At 47.4% G+C, this 13,774-nt stretch overlaps 1 protein-coding gene across 3 annotated transcripts in view; it reads right to left on the bottom strand.

The window, feature by feature from the left end:
• ADAM19 (ADAM metallopeptidase domain 19) overlaps positions 1 to 13,774 on the bottom strand; it is a 31,691-nt gene that overhangs the window by 3,396 nt on the left and 14,521 nt on the right. For all 3 annotated transcript variants that reach the window (XR_010029493.1, XR_010029492.1, XM_063168922.1), the window contains exons 5-20: positions 12,751 to 12,943; positions 12,247 to 12,312; positions 10,893 to 10,964; positions 9,938 to 10,104; positions 8,960 to 9,044; positions 8,574 to 8,713; positions 7,279 to 7,456; positions 6,362 to 6,451; positions 4,993 to 5,188; positions 4,564 to 4,672; positions 3,734 to 3,926; positions 3,116 to 3,196; positions 2,500 to 2,608; positions 2,266 to 2,398; positions 1,981 to 2,047; positions 1,146 to 1,352 (exon numbers count right to left, since the gene is read on the bottom strand). Coding sequence is in view for 1 of the 3 variants with exons in the window: in XM_063168922.1 (XP_063024992.1) it covers positions 1,146 to 1,352; positions 1,981 to 2,047; positions 2,266 to 2,398; positions 2,500 to 2,608; positions 3,116 to 3,196; positions 3,734 to 3,926; positions 4,564 to 4,672; positions 4,993 to 5,188; positions 6,362 to 6,451; positions 7,279 to 7,456; positions 8,574 to 8,713; positions 8,960 to 9,044; positions 9,938 to 10,104; positions 10,893 to 10,964; positions 12,247 to 12,312; positions 12,751 to 12,943 (2,086 nt within the window). In the remaining 2 variants the exon portion in view is untranslated. The remainder of the gene's footprint in view (positions 1 to 1,145; positions 1,353 to 1,980; positions 2,048 to 2,265; positions 2,399 to 2,499; positions 2,609 to 3,115; positions 3,197 to 3,733; positions 3,927 to 4,563; positions 4,673 to 4,992; positions 5,189 to 6,361; positions 6,452 to 7,278; positions 7,457 to 8,573; positions 8,714 to 8,959; positions 9,045 to 9,937; positions 10,105 to 10,892; positions 10,965 to 12,246; positions 12,313 to 12,750; positions 12,944 to 13,774) is intronic.

Raw genomic sequence — 13,774 nt, forward strand, 5'->3', positions numbered from 1 at the left:
TGCCCATACAAACACACACACCCACAAGCAGTTATTATTTGTTTGTGCACACAGCTGTCCCTAATAGGATGCTCAGAGCATTATATTTTCCATTCATCTAATGAATTTCAGTGGAAAGCATGTCCCAGGGGGAGAAGTTACCCCCACAAGAGCCAATTGCCTGTTGTTGCCCAGGGTCTGTGCTAAGCTGCTGCCTTACAGGTGTTGATTTAACAAACACAGCTGCACTCATGACTTGGAGGGCACCCAAAACCCCTGCAGTCTCCTCAGACTATGCATAAATGCAATGCTTGATGGCTTGGGGACCTATTGCTCTCCAAGGAACTTGCCCTGTGACTCCAGGAAGGACAAGGCAGACTAAATTCCACTGACTGCCAAGTCTGAAGAGCTCCTATAGGAATAGCAAGAGAGCAAATCTGGCAGATGCTGCAAACATCCAGGAAGGCCAATGCAACTAGCAAAAAGTGACATTAATTATTTCCCCTTTGTCTTCCCCAATTCATGGCTCTCCACTAACCCAGAAACACCAAGGTTTCTTGTGGAAATCCTATGAAAAGTGTTCCATCCCATAAGACTGACTGAGATAAAGAGACTGGATGTGCTGGGAGGGAACACAAAGGAGATCAGGGGGAACTTGTCAACAAGCAGCTGGGAAGGATACCTATTCCTTACTGACAGCACTCAGCTTCCTGCTTTTGTTTTAGTTTTCTTTCCTGCTGAAGTGCCGGCTGTTCACAGGAACAATGCACTAGAAACAAACCCCATTCCCTAAGATTTTGCTCCATAGGGTTTGTTTTCCTCTATGTCCTTCAGAGAGAGACTGCATGGGAACCAGCCTCTTGCTACTTTTGCTTCTTTGGGGGCCCCAATATAATAATATTATTTTGCAAAATTGATTGAAGTCAGTCTGAGTGATTTACCATCTTTCCAATAAGAATGTGGGGTCCATAGTAAGTTTAGAACAGAGCTGCCAGCAAAAGAAATAAATATTTCCTTTAAACTCTCAGAATAACCCCATGGACAGGAAGCTCACATAAGATGGGGTCAGTTTGGGTCAAGACTAACAGTTCCCCCAGGGTGAGAGGCCTCACCAGAACAAGCCTGCCATCAAACAGCACCTACAGGGCAGCAGCACGAGTCCATACCTGAGAGGCTGGGGGTTTGGGAGCAGGAGGAGCTGGCCTGCTCGGGGGTGTCCTGCGGGGAATGTCCTTGGGAAGCTCTGGTATCACAGGCTGCCCTCCACTGCAGCTCGGGCTGCCAGGGAAGGGGGGTGGCTGCTGCCTGCTCATCTGGAGCCCCAGAGCTTGCTGAGAAGGAGGCTTGGGTGGGATTTCAGGGAAGCCAATCACCTGTGCAGAAAAAACACAAATCCTCATGCATTTCCACTTCAAACCACCCTTTGTACTTACTGCGACACTTCTGAGGATCTACGTGAGGTCTCTGAGCCACAAGAGAGGAAAATATTGCCTGCAACACGAGAATGTGTGTGTGTGTAAAACCAGTCTGTGTGCGTGTGTGCAACACCAGTATGTGTGTGTTTGTGTGTGTGTAACAGCAGTACATGTGTGTGTCTGTGTGTCTGTGTCTGGTAGGTGCTGGTTAGATGGACTGGGACAACTTAGGACCATGATGCAGAAATGGATATCAAGAGAACAGAATAACCCAGGCATCAGTGTGACACTTGCAAATAAACCCAGGGTTTGCCATTTCTCCAGTTTTGAGATGGGGGATGTGACAACAGAGGATCCAGCAGGAGAGACAAGCAGCCCCACAAGCCTGGTGAAATCCCAGCTCCTGCCTTTGAGGAAATCACCAGGAGCAGGTGCTACACAGCTACCACTGACCTTCAGCCAGGGGTGATGTCTGTTTCCTTTTCCCATCCTTTGATAAAACCACTCCCTAATTCAAGGGAAACCCCATCCCACACCTTGGGGCAGCTGCATCTCTGCCCTGCAGGTGGAAGGACCTTGCCCCTACCTTCCTCTGCTGCTGGGGGGTTCTCAGCTTGAAGGCAGGGTTGGCATGTCCAGTTCCAGAGGTGTCACTGACAATGAGAGAAAGAAAAAGAAGGGTGTTAATGTCTTGATATGTTTTCTACTTTGTTTTCCTATATTTACTATTTTATCTTTACTGGAGTGAAAAAATGAGAAGCCAATAGTGACTATACCAATAAATCAATTTAGTGACATTCCTCACAGCATTTGCAATTCTGTCCTGGCAGGAGGGAGGACAAGGAGACAAGGCACAGCACTGACAGCTTACCTGAACTGAGGTGCCTTCTTTAGAGAACAGATGGCAAATTTACTCCAGCATTTCAGATAATAGAATAAAAAGATTCCTGTGAGGAGGAGAATGGGAGCCAGGATTGCCAGAGCTATCACAACTGCTGAAGGGCCTGAGGACAAGAAAGTGGAGTTTGTTAAATGGAAAACTCTCTGCTCCCAACCAGCTCAAGTCCTTCTGAAGTGGCCCCATAGCAGAGCTGGTCCCTCTCACCTGCAGGCAGAGGGGGACCACTGTCCAAGCTGCCTCCTGTCCCCTCCTTGTTGCAGAACGGGGGGGCCCAGCCCTGGTCACAGTGGCAGTTCTTGTTGTTGTTGCACACCTGGAGTGGGGAGATTTAGAGATTCAAGTGGAAGCCACTAAGAAACCTGCAAGTGAAAACAAACTAAGCCCTTGCTGAATTAAACACTACAGGAGACACTCCAGTGGGAGCTGAGTGCCTGGAAACTCTTTTCTTCAGGGAGTGGAAGCAACTTGGGATAAACTACCCTAAATGTTACTTTTTGCTATGTTCTTTCTTTAGTATTTGTAATACTTTTTATTCAATCTAAATTGGGCCCAAGATATTTTTCTTTAAGATTATTCCTTGTTTTTTATTTATTGCAATTCATAAAACTCCAACAGATCTCCTTAAATCCTATGTCAAAGAGACTTTCATGAACTAGAAAATGTATCAAGCAGGAGAGAAATATTCAAATTGAGAGCCAAGAAGCCAAAGTCCAGAGCAAACCTAAGGAAGGTATCAGAACTGAGCTGGACAAGCAGCCACAGAAGAATAGAAATCCATCCTGCTTCAGCCTGGAATGGAGATGAAAAAGAAGACACTTACTCCATGCCCATGGCACTTCTTGCTACAGCTCTCAGATTCAAAGATGATGGACATGTTCTGGCAGCGCCCCTCAAAGCAAACCTGCACAGAAAGCATCCAAAAACTCAGAGTTAGCTCTCTGGGTCATCTACCGTGTCACTGCCTTGTGCTATTGTGTGACTTGGAAATACAACTAATTAACTCCCTGGGCAGAATAACAGGAAATGAATTAACCTGGTTCCCAAGCAAACTGGGGACTAAATCCCAGTCCAAGGGAATCAGAGAGAAGTGGGAGCTCAGCTGGCCACAGCCTGGCCAGGCCCACGTGGCAAGTCCCTGAAGGAGCTCTCACATCTTTGGTTCCAACTGTGTCTCATCTTTTAAGCAAGACAACTTCAACCAATTAGCAAATCCCAGATTTAGCACTGGCCCTGAACTTCATCTGGCAGAGACATAAAGCCTTTGGTGTGTGTCCTTCTCCAAAACCTCTAAGGAATTATTTTTCTAACAAACACAGAAACCTCCTAGAAGAGCATTGGACATAAAAAATTAATAGCCTGACAACCACAAAGCACATTCTGGGTGGAAAAGTGATACTCTGAGCCTTCCCCAAGCCACTCCAGGCAGGACTGTACCTACATGATGGCTCCCACACTTTGTTCCTGTCAACACCAGGCCGGGGTCCAGCATCTCCTTCTCCTCGCTGTCGGATGTGTACACGTGGGTGCCGCGGCAGCGCTGCCTGTTCACAGTGGTGTCTATGGCCACTGCATTGGGCTGCAGGGGCTTGAAAGCTGAGCTCTGGCACTGGATCTTCCCACATTTAGCATCTCTGATGTCAAAGGAAAGGCTAAAGTGGTTATTCCTGGCTTGCAGAATGTTTGCAGACATGAGCTCTAACTGTAAATTAAAGCAGCAGTGCTGAGTCATTGTTAAATGAGGGATTCAGCTGCACCCCAGAAAAGAGGGGTCAGAGCAAACACAGCATCCAGCCTAATCCCTGGAGGAAGGGTTTGCTCCAAGAGCTCTGCCAGGATTTCTTTTAGAACCAATGGAGAGAAATATCAGTGATGAGATCATGCACCTCCCCAAGAATTATCTGATGGATATTGATGGTACCACCCCACAGTCCCCATGGATGGGGGATGTCGCCATGGATGGCTCAACAAAATCAGAATTAGGACTAAAAAATTTTGACTCAGTTAGAAAGCTACATTTATCTTAAGGATTAAAAAATCCCCCCTCTTCTGTAGCTTTGGAAGAACACCAACTAGATGTTTGAAAATGGTGAGCTGAAAGCTTCAGCTGTAAAGGCTCCAGGTCCCACAAGGATGCAGCTGGTTTCCCAGGAGGCAGAGGGAGGGAGTGAACCAATGCATGCATCAGTTTTATCTCCTGGCCCGTAATTTTGTAACATATAAAAACATCTTCTCCATTGAGCAACCCTGGGCTGCCCCTGTGCTTTGTACCTCATGTCACATCTCCTGTAATTCCCGTAGATGTCCTTCCCACAGTTCCCGTAGATGTCTCCAGCAGCATTGACCTTCTCAAAGCAGGCATCAGGTGCTGGCTGTGCTCCTGCAGGGGAGAGACTCAAGTGGCTGTTTCATCCCACCCCGTGCCAACCACTCACTTGTCCTTTTTCTGGAATGGTTGGAGCATGGGAAATGTTTTGCTGCCTCCTCCATGTGAGTAAGGCAGGACAAAAGGCTGCTCAGGCTCTGCTGCGGACAGCAGGCATGGAAGGTGCTCCTGCCTTGCTCAGGGTGAGGAACAGCAGGAGCAGAGCATTTGCTGGTTCAAAGGCCAGCAGGCTGTGACTTGCAGGTGCCAGACACCTTGGAAACACTGTGGAAATGTGGAAACACTTGGCAATGTGGTGCAGGCAGTGTCCTTACCAGGCCCCCAGAGCTGCACACACTGGTCCCTGTAGGTGAGGCACATGCCACTGTAGCAGTAAGCCTTTCCCCCATCACAGGCAGCCCCATCCATCTGGTAGGAGTTGGGGGGGCAGAACGGGGACTCGCCAGTGCAGAATTCTGGGAGGTCACAGAGTCCTGAGCTCTTCCTGCAGGGAGTTCCTGGGGACATCAGCTACAAAGAGACAGTGGGGAAAACCCAGAATTATTGCTTGGCTGCTCTGTGGTTTCATGTCTGTGGATAAGGCAGAACCCTGTGTGTGTCACTTTGTCCTCCCTGTCTGAGGGTTTTTGAGGCCAGCAGAGACTGGAGCCTCTGGGACTTCATTAGCTGGGGGAACTGTGTAGAATACAATTAATGACTGCATCCCTCCCCGAGGCAGCAATGAGATCATGCATGGAATGTAAGACTGTCAGACCTCATGGGGACACTGATCCATCTCACTCTACCCTAGGGTAGGATCCAATTTACCTGAACCATTTCTGACAGATGCTTGTGTAATCTGTTCTCAAACCCTCCCTGGTTGGGAAGTTTGTTTCTGTCATTTCTGCTGGAGACATTTTCCTGATTCATAACTTATGTCTCCCTGGCTTATGAGTTTGCTCAGTTCATTCTGCTCTGGTCCACCACACATGTGGAGAACAAAGGGCACTCACAGTCACATCTGGGAGCTTGTTCCAAGTGAGTCCAGGTGGATTTCTGGAAATTGTTTCCCCCATTTTGCTCAGGATAGGTCAGTAGGAGCATGCAGTCAATGTGCAAACATAAAGATGAGCTTAAGAGAAATGTTTTCCCTGCGTTTGTTTTTGAGTTAATTTGTTGTCAAATTTGAGATCTTTGGCTCCAAAACCAGAACTACATTTTAACAGTCACTATAAGGGAAGCTGAGATTTAAAATTATACTTTTTGCTAGCAGTTCTTCAGCAAACACCAAAGCTAAAGCGATTCAGCTGCACCCCAGAAAAGAGGATTCAGAGCAAACACAGCATCCCTTATCCCTGGAGGAAGGGTTTGCTCCAAGACCTCTGTCTAGATTTCTTCTAGAGCCAGTGGAGAGAAATATCAGCTCTGATTTAACCCTCAGTGTTTAAAAGAGGCAGTGTGACTCCACTCCAGCAGCACTCACAGCTCATCTTAAGACACCACAGGAGTCAATTTAACCAGCCAGAAGAAAGGACCCCACTAGTCTGATTACACCCATGGCTGTTGCACCTAAAGACAAACCAAACCAGGTGAGGAGTTAAACTCCATATTTGGCTGTGTTTTCTCCCCTTCCCCCTCCAGTTTCCAGCCTCACACTTGACCCCTGTTATTCCCTTTCCTCTCAGGAAAGCCCAGAGCCCTCACCTTGCACTGATGGCAGCAGCTGCCATGGGCACACTCAGCACCAGGCTTCAGGGAGCAGGTCCTGGGGTCACAGCAGGGATTCCTGCAGTCCTGCAAGGCAGAGAGGAGCAGCAGAGCTCACAGGGCAGGTCTGAGCTGGCACTGATGGGCTCTCACTCACCGTGGGTCACACACAGAGTAAAATCCCCCCTACCAGGGTATCTCAGGGACCCAGCATGAGCTCAGAGCCAGCACTGCACAACCTCCCTCTGATGGGATGTGATTAGCTGCTTGTGCTAATCACATCTGGAGAGTCTGGGCTGCTGGCTCCAGCTCCCTGTTCTCTTATGAGGCAAAGGATGGATTTGCAGAAGTGAGATGCAGTGCTGAGAGAAGCCCTACCCTTAACAGGAGTGGAGTCATAGGGAAAGTGAATTTACATATGAAACTGAAACATCTGGAATTTTTTCACTGGAAGGGTTGCTAAGCATTGGGATGGGCTGCCCAGGGAGGTGGTGGGAGTCACTGTCCCTGGAGGTGTTCAAGAAATGACTGGATGTGGCACTCAGTCCTGTGGTTCCTTTGACAAGGTGGTGATGGGTCGCAGGTTGGACCTGATGATCTTGGAGGTCTTTTCCAACCTAAATTAATCTGTGATTCTGTGACCTAAAATCCCCTTTTCATCTCCTTTTTAAATAAAGTTTTAATCACCTCTGTTCAGGTGGACCACACCATCCCTGAGTTCTTGGGGGATTGTACCACACACTGTGAAGTCAGATGTAATATTTTAGAACCTTGATTTACATTAACACACAGGGAAGATACTTTTGTCTTCTGCACAAAAAGCTGATTACAGATCACAAAACTACATTTGCAAAATACATAATTTTAAAAAATTGTGTCCCACTAAACCCCAAATGGTTGGATCTGGATCTCACCTCCACCTCTCCACAGTCACACTCCTCTCCCTCCTCCAAGTAGCCATTTCCACATTTCCCTCCACCATACATCCTCTTGGTGTCTGGCATGTTGGAGAGGCACATCCCTCCACCAGAGTGCAGGTACTTCTCCAGCTCCTGTCTGTTGCACTGGTTGAACACCTTGGGGAATGGGTGCCTGAACAGAGACAGGGTAGAAACACATGAAGCCAGGTCTGGGCAATGGTTTAGAGAAGCAAAAAGGAGCACATGCAAATCCTGACAAGTGCCAAAGGACACAGGTCTCTCCCTGAAATTCCTGGAGTTGTGCTAAAGCAGGTGGTGATTTCCTGTGCCTGCACTACACAAGTGAGACTGCACTGCAAGACTGTTTAATAACATACAAACTTACAAAATAACTTTGTAGAACCAAGATACGTTGAGTTATATCTGACTGTGCTTGCTGGCAAGCATGGCTGTCCTCTCCTCAGTACTGGAGCTGTGGTTTATTCCCAACTGCTTGAAGAATAAGCCTGAGAATTCAGCACACTGCCTGCGAGCCTAACTGCTAAAAATAATATTTAATTTTTCCTATCTACCACCTCATTTTGAAGAACATTAATATTTTCTGTGACACGAATTATTAATTTCTGTTGCTACAATCCCTGTGCACTCCATGTGTGGCTGTGCATTTGTGTGGATGTTGTGTGCTCTGCTTGCATGCCACTGTGCTTTCACTTCTCACCCAAATGGTTTTGGAGGAAATGATGCACACAAAAGAAGATGCCCATGAAAAAGAAAAAGATCTGTTCAAACAGAGGAAGTCTTGAGAAAATGGTGAATGTGGCTTTAAGTGTATGAGTTCATCTGGCACGTTTCGTGACTGAATTGTAGAAATTTTTATGTTTCCTCATCCAAAATCAAATTCTGAATTCCTATGGGCATCTAGAGCCACTCTTGCTTCCCCTTTCTCTCACTGACTTCTTTCCTGTTTAACACAGGCTCTCAGAAACCAAGGAGTATTCTCAAGAAAAGGGAACAGGAAAATTTTCCTTTTGCCCAACAGTTCAGAGCTCCACCTTCATATGCTGCCATCACCTAAGGCCAGTCTCAGGCAGGAATCAGTTCCTTGGGAATCAGCAAACTGCTACTGCTCCACGCCCCAGGCTATGTCCAGCAATTTTTTATCTACAAACACTGACTCCAGCAGGCAGCAACAAACCCACGTTCACTCTACATCTCTAGCTCTTACTCCACCAAGGCCCTTGTAACAAAGCCCTTCCCATTCCTCCCTGAGCCCATGGGGATGAACTCACCCAGTGGCAGAAGCCATGATGCAGCCCCCATCTGCTGCAGGGGTGGTACAGCAGCCAGCAGAGTCGTGGTTCATGCCAAAATTGTGTCCCATCTCGTGGGCAATGGTAGCAGCAACTCCAATGGCATTATCAGAGTGGTCCTATGCAAGGCCAAAGAGGCACATCAGCATTTTGCCTGTGCCTGTCCTGTGCACCTCTGGGTCGATGGGGTGAGGGGAATTTCTCGTTTGTACACGTAGAAAATATCTACTGGAGATATTCCTGCCTGTAAGCAGGTGAGTGGAGAACTTGACAGGAAATATTTTCTCCCTGGGCTTTAGGAGGCCTCTCTCCTGTGTATTCACTACTGGCAAGAAGCTTTATATTGAGGATTGGCAATCACTTACCATGTTTATTCCTCCTGACTGGAAGTCAGAGCACATGGCCATCACAGGAGCCAAGCCCACTGTGGTACCTTTGAAGGGCACACCCCTAAAATCAACAGAAAGAGCATGAAATGGCACTGAGGCACTCGAGGAGGCAGGCAGGGAAATGCACCCTGCAGTGCACAGCTCCCTACACAGTGTCAGGGAGACACATTGCCTTTATAGTGTCTTCCAGAGCAGGACATCACAGCAGAGCTACAAAGCCTTTAGGTCTGTTTATCTTGGACTGATACTCTGTTTTGTGGGCCAGCCAGACAATCCTACTTTTTATAATGGTTTGGTTCCAAAAAGTGCTCCTGCTGAGCTTTGCAACAAGCACAGAAAAGATCAGCTCTGGATCCTTAGCTGAGTACTGTTTGTGGATAACTAATTTACCATAAGCCTGATATTTGCCAGCCTGGGATTTGGGGATTTCAGGGAGTAGTAGGTAACACCTCTGAGGTGCAGCCACACTCTGCTCCAGCCTCTGAGTTGGAATTCTGCACCACCCTGAAATCTCTGAAATGGAGGCCCTGGAAATTGTGCTCAGGACATGACCAGATGGAGAGGAAATACAGTAATGCTAAAGGGAAAGAAATCCAACCAAAGAAAACAAGGAAAAAGGCATTTTATCTCTGCATTTCAACCCCACAGGTCCTCTGACTCATCCTGGTGGATGAATTTCCATGGAGGAGGTAAAGGACATCTGAGAGCTGCTGCAAATTTTTTCTTCCAATGCCATCTGCATTGCTGATCCTGATGGATCTGATGGATCATGGCCCATCAGCCACAGGCCACCATCAGCTGGCTCCCAGCACCAGGGCTCCGTGTGCCAGTGGGGTGGGTTGGCAATTAATGCTTTCCACAAAGCCACTTTGAATCCTGCAAGCATATCATGGTACAAAAACTGATTTCCCACCCACCCGAGCCACTCGTCAGAAACAGGAGGAATGAGCTCACGTGATTAGTTGGGCATTATCATGTTTTCTGTGCAGCCTCTCTTTGCTGCTCCAGGCCAGGAAGGACTTGAGGGTGGAGTAGGGATTCTCTGTTACCTCACATTGATCCCCATAATTCCAGATCTCCAGCCCCACCAAGGCAATCCGGATATTCAAGGCTCTATAAAACTAAGATACAGAAAAGAAAGCAGGTGATAAAATGAGGACCACAAAGTTATTTTACTGTGTTTTTAAAACTCAAATATATCCTGCTAATTGCTACTAAAGATTCGCAGGTCCAGAGAAGATGCTTGCTCTGGAAATGCATTTCAGCTTAGTGCTGAGCTCTGCAGACAGAAATGTGCAACCACCTAAACTCAAACTGAAACAGACATTGAGCTTTCATTTTTGAATGATTGGCAAAGACATAATCTGAAGAAAAAGACTGAAGACTGATATCATATGTTTCATATTCCAATATGTCAAAATTCCTTCTCCTGTTTGCACTTCTGCCATGTCAAATGCCAACAGGAGAAGCATTCATGAGTAATGGGGTGAAGGGAGTGGTGGAAGGGGTTTAAGGGGAGCAGAAAGGAAGTAGATCTGAAAAGTAAAGAAGTTTTACTTCAACAGCACTGCAGGGATGACTTCTGAAAGCTCCTTCCAATTCTACTTCCCAGGCTTTCTACCATTTCAAGTGAATACCTCAGTCCCTTTTCAAAAAGCATTACTTAGGTTTTACAGAAATGGAGTAAAACACAAGGTGCTCATGCTGGCTCCAAGGAATGGAGATCCCCCCACCCTGTTCTGGATTTCCAACAACACAATTGTTTGGCAGACACTCTCCCCAAGTCACTGGGGAGAACTGCCAAAACATTATTCTCCCTCCCAAAAAGCCAGCCTTCCCCTGGCCAATTAATTATCATATTTTATGATCTAGGCCTTGCTTTCCTCCTTTCACACGCACACAGTCTCACCTTATCTACATAATTAGCAGCCTCCAGTAATTTCTGCTTCGTTGCTTCAATGTTGAAGTGATGTTTCTGAAACTGAACAAAATGAAACAAAACTTGTCAGGCAGCACAAAGACATTTACAAAGAGCTGAAATGTGTTAAAATGAGCCACATTACTCTGGAAATGAGAAGGTAACTCTGAAGTGAAGTCTCCCTGCCATGCACATCTGACTTTAGGCCCACCTGTACAGGTATATTCAGAACTTACCCCTGGCACACCATGGCAGTGGTGCTACTCAAGTGGTGGCACAGTGAAGCAACCCAAACTTATCAGTGTCCCCAGAGCTGGGGGCTGACAAAGAACTGGCAAATGTGCCAGGTGAAATATGTGATAACAGGACTTCATGCCTGAGGTGGTGGCTGCTGGAGCTTTCATCACATCTCCCTCATCCAACCAATTTGCTTACTTAAATCACCTGGCAATGAATGAGGTAATTCTAGCAAACTGGCTCAAAGAGTTAAAGTGGCAAAATGTTCAGATTTTTGTTTAACAGATGACAAAACCCTGGACTTTTCTTTTAGTCAGGGACCCAGCAAAGAAAGGGCATTTAAGAACAACACTGTGAGCCTCTGTCCCAGTTTCTCTGATCAAATGGGGAACAACATATGGCAGTTCCTGGGTATTATGTGTTTTCTCAGTTTCCCTGGTGTCCTGCTGCCTAACAGAGAAACCAAAATAGGTTCTGCCTCTTTAGCTTTGTTCAGAATAAATTATAGCCCAGAGCACTGTGTGGTTTTCCCTACTGGAGTTTCAAGTTGTAAATTATGGATAGGACCAGCCTGGCTCCCGTCTGTGCTGCAGATTAAACAATCAGTAAAACACTGTGTGGTTTGCACTGTCAGTGTGTCTGGCCTGTCCAGGCTGGGGATGGGGGAGGGATTGCTGACTCCACTCTGCTTCTCCCAGACCTATTCTGTGAGCTGGAGCCTTAAAAATGTCTATTTATATATCTGCTAGCAGTTCAGAGCAGAGCATCATCATGGTTATCTTCTCTAGAGATTAAGTGTACTGCAGTTAGAAGCACATCACTCCTGGAAACCCCCAAGTTTCTCAATCCTGACTCTCCCAGCCACAACTAGGACTGAGACCAGAACTGACCCTCAGCCCTCATCCAAATCTGCATCTCTCCCTGGGCCAATGGTGGCTGCCAGGACAAAAGTGACCCAGACACAGCTCCCCCTGTCCACTGAGAACCACTGGAACTGCAAAAGAAAACTTGCTGAGCCTCAGCAGCCCTCCCTGCCCCAGGGGATGCTGCAGGTGGGATGCTCTGAGCCCAGTGCTCCTTGGGTATAAAAAAAAATCCCATTTCTTACCTCTGCATAATCAGCCACCAGCAGGAGCTCCACATACTTTGTAGCCTGCAGAGTGTCCCGTTTCACCTGCAGCAGCAGCAACACTGGGTTATTGGGCTACTCCCCCAACATCCCCCAAGAAACTCTTCCCAAAATACATGTAGAGGTCACTTTTCCCAGCTTGTTTCTCACTGGCCATTCACCCCAACCCATGATGCACAGGGACATCCAAATGTGATTGGTTTAGGGCAATCAAGGTCAGTATAGCTACAGCAGGTGCCCACAAGCCTGTCCTCAGCCCACCTTTTGTTCCTGTGTGGGACGTAGGAACAGCTACAGCCCACCACAGTCCCCAACACTCATTTACTTCCCTGCTGGAGTCACTATTTCACATCCAGCTTGCTGAAAACCCTCCTAAATGCTCTTCATTTCACTTTCTCAGCAATGCTGCTATGAAACAGCAGGGCTGGGAACAGGTGGGATGTTTGGAGCATCATGCATGGACCCAGGCTGAGCCCTGCTCACCCTCTGGCCTGCTGATTTCATCCCAGCTGTGAAGTTCCTGAGCCAATATTCAGCTGCATGCACAGTGCCCTGGTGGCCACAAGCTCCTCCCTGCAGCCTCAGGTTGTCCACCCTGTAAATCAAGTGCTGGTTTGGGCTGTCAGGAGCTGGCTCCAAGATATAGCTGGAATTGCTGCTCAGTGTGATAAGTCCTCTGTTGAAAGGGGAAGCAATAAAAGGGAAAGTTGATTACTATCACAGCAACTGGGGACAAATCCTTCTGCTGCTGCTGCTGCTGAGCTCCCATCTGACTCTGGCAAGACACTCATCCTTACCAGGCCAGGCAGCTCATTGATAAAAAGGGTGGGAATATTTTGAGTTCAGAGGGGGAAATCCCTGACCTTCCATATATTAAAATCCATTCAGTGGGCCTCAGACATTGAGAGGCTATTGGAGCATGTGCTGGAACCTGAGAAGTTTAATTTACAGCTTTTTCTTTAGGGGCAGTGGAAGCTTTTCTACCAACAGAAGAATTTTGCCTTTAACAGACCTGACTTGAAAAATGTGAAGACTTTGTTTGTCAACAGGAAAAGCAGAGTTCTCCCTGGGTCATGCGCATACCCAGATGGCTCTGGATTTCTCAATGAGCATGTTACAGCCAGGAGAGCTGGAAATGTGTGTGTGATCCCCCCTAGAAAATGTGTGGCCTGATGGGCACCACCCACACCAAGCAGGCTCAGAGTGAGAACAGCCACGTGTGCTCAGCTCCTGTGCCTCCCCAGCAGTGAGAAAAAGATATCAAGGAGCTGCCAGCAGACACTGAGAGCTCAGGAGTGCAGGAAGCCTCTGCACAGGCACACTGAACATCTCTGGAAAGCAGAGCCTAGGGAAACACAGGCTGACAGAAGCATGGCACACCTATGACTGCTTTTGCTTTTGAAGTGTTTATTGCAAGCCACAGGTGGCTGCACTGTCCTGGTTATCTCACTGGGCCCTTTGGCCTGTGCTGCACTCACTGGGATGTCTCAGGTTTGCTTTGGCAGGG

Source organism: Melospiza melodia, chromosome 14, assembly GCF_035770615.1.
Source record: "Melospiza melodia melodia isolate bMelMel2 chromosome 14, bMelMel2.pri, whole genome shotgun sequence".
Lineage (NCBI taxonomy): Eukaryota > Metazoa > Chordata > Aves > Passeriformes > Passerellidae > Melospiza > Melospiza melodia.